This window comes from Urtica dioica, chromosome 4 (assembly GCF_054948205.1).
Source record: "Urtica dioica subsp. dioica isolate 48M chromosome 4, U.dioica_male_clone48M_v1_H2, whole genome shotgun sequence".
Classification (NCBI taxonomy): Eukaryota; Viridiplantae; Streptophyta; class Magnoliopsida; order Rosales; family Urticaceae; genus Urtica; species Urtica dioica.
The window spans coordinates 14,804,995-14,809,441 of record NC_142759.1 but is presented as its reverse complement, the minus strand read 5'-3'; the positions used below and the strand labels follow the sequence as shown (position 1 = coordinate 14,809,441).

At 43.2% G+C, this 4,447-nt stretch overlaps 2 protein-coding genes across 2 annotated transcripts; one reads left to right on the top strand and one right to left on the bottom strand.

Annotated features, from left to right (window-relative positions):
• On the top strand, positions 1-1,804 carry LOC149400741 (acid phosphatase 1-like). The gene is made up of 3 exons (XM_089611886.1): positions 1-509; positions 1,236-1,445; positions 1,542-1,804. The coding sequence occupies exons 1-3, from the start codon at positions 118-120 to the stop codon at positions 1,717-1,719; spliced, it is 780 nt and encodes a 259-aa protein (XP_089468012.1). The 5' UTR covers positions 1-117; the 3' UTR covers positions 1,720-1,804.
• A 508-nt stretch (positions 1,805-2,312) lies between these two features.
• LOC149400740 (Leucine-rich repeat (LRR) family protein) lies at positions 2,313-4,051 on the bottom strand. Its single transcript, XM_089611885.1, has one exon. It carries the CDS (start codon positions 3,879-3,881, stop codon positions 2,613-2,615), a length of 1,269 nt encoding a protein of 422 aa, XP_089468011.1. The 5' UTR covers positions 3,882-4,051; the 3' UTR covers positions 2,313-2,612.
• Positions 4,052-4,447: the final 396 nt, after the last annotated feature.

The following is a 4,447-nucleotide window of genomic DNA, read 5'->3' as shown; positions in this document are numbered from 1 at the left end:
CGCATAACAACCACATAGGCCGACATTTCCTTGTCTTTTTCTCTCTCTCGCTCATCGTCGTCGTCGCGAGAGAGAAAATCCGGGAGAACATCGATCCGGTTTTCCAGTTCCCCGTCAATGGCGGCCATAAATATCGTCGGGATATTCATCGTGTTCTTCCTCTTCGTCGACCAAATCTCGGTCGCTTCTTCCCAAAGCGTAATCAAACTCTCGCCGAGAAACCCCGTCGTGGTCCTCGACGACGACCTTCTGTACTGCGACAGCTGGAGATTCTCCGTTGAGACCAACGACGCCGGATTCTGGGCCACCATTCCGGCCAGATGCAAGGATTACGTCGTTGATTACGTCACCGGAAACCGGTTCCGATCCGACTCGGAGTTCGTCGCCGCCGACTCTCTCGCTTTCGCTAGGTCGGTCGAGATGAACGGAAACGGAAAGAACGCCTGGATTTTTGACATCGACGAGACTTTGTTGTCCAACTTGCCTTATTACGAGGCTCATGGGTTTGGGTAAGTGAATGAATACATGTGGTTCTAGGATTTAGCGAAGATTTTAGGAAATAATTTTGTAGATATCATTATTCTCGGGTTGTTGATAATGCAATGTGATTTTCGTTGGTGTCCAAGATCTTTCGGACACATCATGCGATCGCCGCCCCAAAGACCGGTTGAGATAATGACTTTTCAAAGCTTGGCTCTAATCATTATATGATCAGAATTCTATCAGCATTATTTATTTTGTTCTGTTTTGATTATCTTCTGCTGTGACTCTTTGGAAATGTTTGGGTAAAGAGTGACATAGAAAGATGAATTGTTTTTTTCCTTATTTTTGTTAGGGTTTTTATTCATTTTCAATGCAATATATATGCCTTTTACTTGAAATTTAAAGATACACCGGAAATATATGCGTCTTTTTTCTCAAAACAAAGAGCTAGTATTAGAATTGTTATGTGCTAAGTTGACTTGTGGAGGGGCACTGAGGGTTGATGAATGTTTGATTTCAGAATCCAACATTATCATACAAAGATGTGTCCCAAATATAGAGAGATTCTGATAAAGTCATTAGTATTATGATAGTAGGTTCTTACAGGGTTCATAAGTGAATCTTATTATTCCTTGGACCAAAACTTTCATGATATGTGGGCAAATGTTTAGAAAATCAGGTTGGTTAACATGCTCACTCTATGTAAACAGTGCGTGTCTGATCTCAAATCATCTTTTTTTTTTTTAAACTAGATCGGAGATTTTTAACGAGAAGAGCTTTGACGATTGGGTGAATTTGGCCGAGGCACCGGCTCTGCCTTCAAGTTTGAGTCTGTATAAGGAACTACAAGGAATGGGGTTCAAGATAGTTCTCTTGACTGGACGGAGCGAGTTTCAACGAAACGCGACAGAGCAAAACCTCCGTTTTTCAGGCTACACAAACTGGGAGAAGCTGTTCTTAAGGTAAACAATACAACACAACCAATTATTTCAGTGCTTAGAGTCCCCAAAACAAATACAACCCAATTTTGTGACGTGTTCTTTGTTTAACTTACGCAGAGGACCGTTGGATCAAAACACACCGGCCACTGTCTACAAATCCGAGAAGAGATCGGAGCTCGTAAACGAGGGTTACACCATTTACGGAAGCTCAGGAGACCAGTGGAGCGACCTGATGGGTTTCGCATTAGCTCGTAGGTCGTTTAAGCTTCCTAACCCAATGTACTACATTGCTTGAATTCAACACATGGCTGTTATTTTCTGCGTTCTTGTAAATGACTTGGATTCCTTGCCATGATTCGTAAAAACGACATTTGAGTGAATTGGTCTTTTTGTCGTTTCGTTTTGGCCATGGACAGAGATTGGGAAAAAGGTTGTGAGCGTGAAGGCATATTTTCTGCCACACTATCCAACAAATAAATTGACCGTTCATGTTTGTAAAGTAAAAGAGGCCAAAAGAAAGTATTTAACTTTATTTGCGTGCTATCAGTAACGTAGTTAGGAAACCAAGTTAAATAAGTTCAGCTGTCAAACATTTGCCGGAGAATAGGACATTAATTACATCATTGCCGAGCTTCAAAATCAAGTAATATGATATTTTTTTTGTAGCAAATATTTATGGCAACTCGACTTTCATGGCAGAAGCGGACAAACCCGTACGATACAGCAAGAAAAAAATGGATACTTTTATGTTTATCTTTATCCATAATAATATATACAACGCAGTATATGAAGAACTCATCCACATGTGAGTTCAACATTCGAGAGTCACATGACAGAACCTCATAAATACCTTCTTATTATATATATATATATATATATATATATATATATATATATATATAATATATAATAGTAGTAAATAGTAACCAAAAAAAAAAAAGTTGGAACTTTTTTTCTAACGTCGTCAAAATAAGTGATTAAACTAATTTTGTTTTTACCTGAAAGTCTACAAAAGGGAGGTAATCGGGTCTTGTGAATTTTTTTTTAATTCCTAATTTAATTCCATAAAAGAAATTAAAAAAGAAAGAAACTGTGGCTCGTGGGAGGTAGCTCTGATCATAATTGCTCATAATTAACAAGACAACCAACTTCCAGTTTTCACTTCACCCATTTTTCGCCTTTATAGTTTCACGGCGGCGATTGCGACGACCCTAAGCCGGCGCCGAACCCGATCGACACTCCGCCGCAGCCGAACGGCTTGGCCGCCGGAATCCTGAGACAGTTCAAGCTTCCGCCGGGGATGACGGAGCACTCCGGCTGAGGCCTCTGCATATCCTTCCCGGGAATGCAATTCAGCGAGAAATCGAATCCAACATTCCTGTAGTTAAGCTTACTGCACTCCTGGCTGAAGCCGGAGAAGAAATTATACGCCACGGTGAGGTTGATCAGTCTCCGGAGATCGCAGACAATCTCCGGCAACATTCCGGAGAGCTTATTGTGAGCTAGGTTAAGAACCTCGATGTCCTGAAGGCACGACATTGTGTCTGGAACGTGACCCGCTAGGGCGTTGAAGCTAACGTCGAGAACCTGAATGTCGGTGAAGATTCCGACGCCTTCGGGGATACAGCCGGTGAGCTTGTTGTTGAGGAAGAGAATTTCGCGGAGCCTCGATGCGCCTCCCATGAACCCGAAGCTGAACGGAATCTCGCCGGAGAATCGGTTGTTGGCTAAATTCACCACCGAGGCCTGCGAACCGCCCAGACTCTCCGGAAGCTCGCCGTCGAACTGGTTATCGTTGAGGAGAACAGCGTCGAGCCTCCGGGAGAAGAGCTCGTCGGGAATCGGACCGGAGAAGGAGTTGAATCGGAGATCGAGGTAGATTAGGTTGGGGATCTCGAGCACCGTCGCCGGAAAAGGTCCGGAGAATCGGTTGTTGCTTAGGTCGAGCTCCTGGAGAGAAGTTAGAGCTCGGAGAGCCTCCGGAATTCCGCCGGAGAATCGGTTGGAGTTCAGGTGAATGAGAGAGAGCTCGGAGAGGAGCGAGAGATCGCCGACGAGCCTTCCCTGGAGATTCGCGTGGTTCAGGTCGATTCCGGCGACCACCGGGCTTGACGACGACGCGCCGCCGTAATCTTCATGCGCTGCGGCGCAGAACACTCCTTGGTACGAGCAGACGTTTGGGCCGGTCCACGTGGCGAGGACGCCGTTTGGATCGTCCGTGATCGCCGACTTCCATGCCTGAAGCGCCGTGAAGGCTCGGCTCATGGCGTTGCCGTTTCCGTTTCCGTTAATGTTACCGTTACCGTTTCCTCCACCGTACCAGAATCCGCCTCGGGCGCGTCCGCCGTTAACGCCGACTCCGACTCCGACGCCGCCGCCGATGCCGACGGTGAAGGCGAAGGAGAATGACATTTGGAGGAGAAGGAAGACGAGAGAGAGGGTTGAGTGAGTTTTCATTTTGATTATTTCTACTTCTTTGGCTAAACAAAAAATTGAGAGTGAAGTGAAAAGTCTTTTGATCCTTTTTTTTTTTTTTTGAAATTTGCGAGCTTTCGGAAGTTTAGTTGTTGTTTTCGTCCTCGAACGGCCTCGCAAGAATTAATGGTGCAAAAATGGTGGGCTTACTTTTCCTCTTTTTATATTTTCTCTCGTGTTTTTTTTTTTTTTTTTTTTTTTTTTTTAACTTTCTTCTTCTTCCATTTCCAAAATTAATAATTTGTGTTTTATGCACCGTCACTTTTTACTTTGAGCTAGAAGATGTAGCCTACATGATGTAGAGTGTCATGTGTGATATAGGGTTTCCAATAATGCAAAAGTGAAGCAAAAAATAGTAGAAATACTAAATTGAGATAAGCTGTAAAATAGTTGTAAAAATTCATTATTACCTCTGTCTCCAACTAATATGATGTATTTTTTATTTATTTTTTATTTTACTATACCTGGTGCTATTCTTCAGATATTTCTCTAAATACCATGCGAAGTTATATATATGGGGTACTTCGGGTAATATATATATATATATA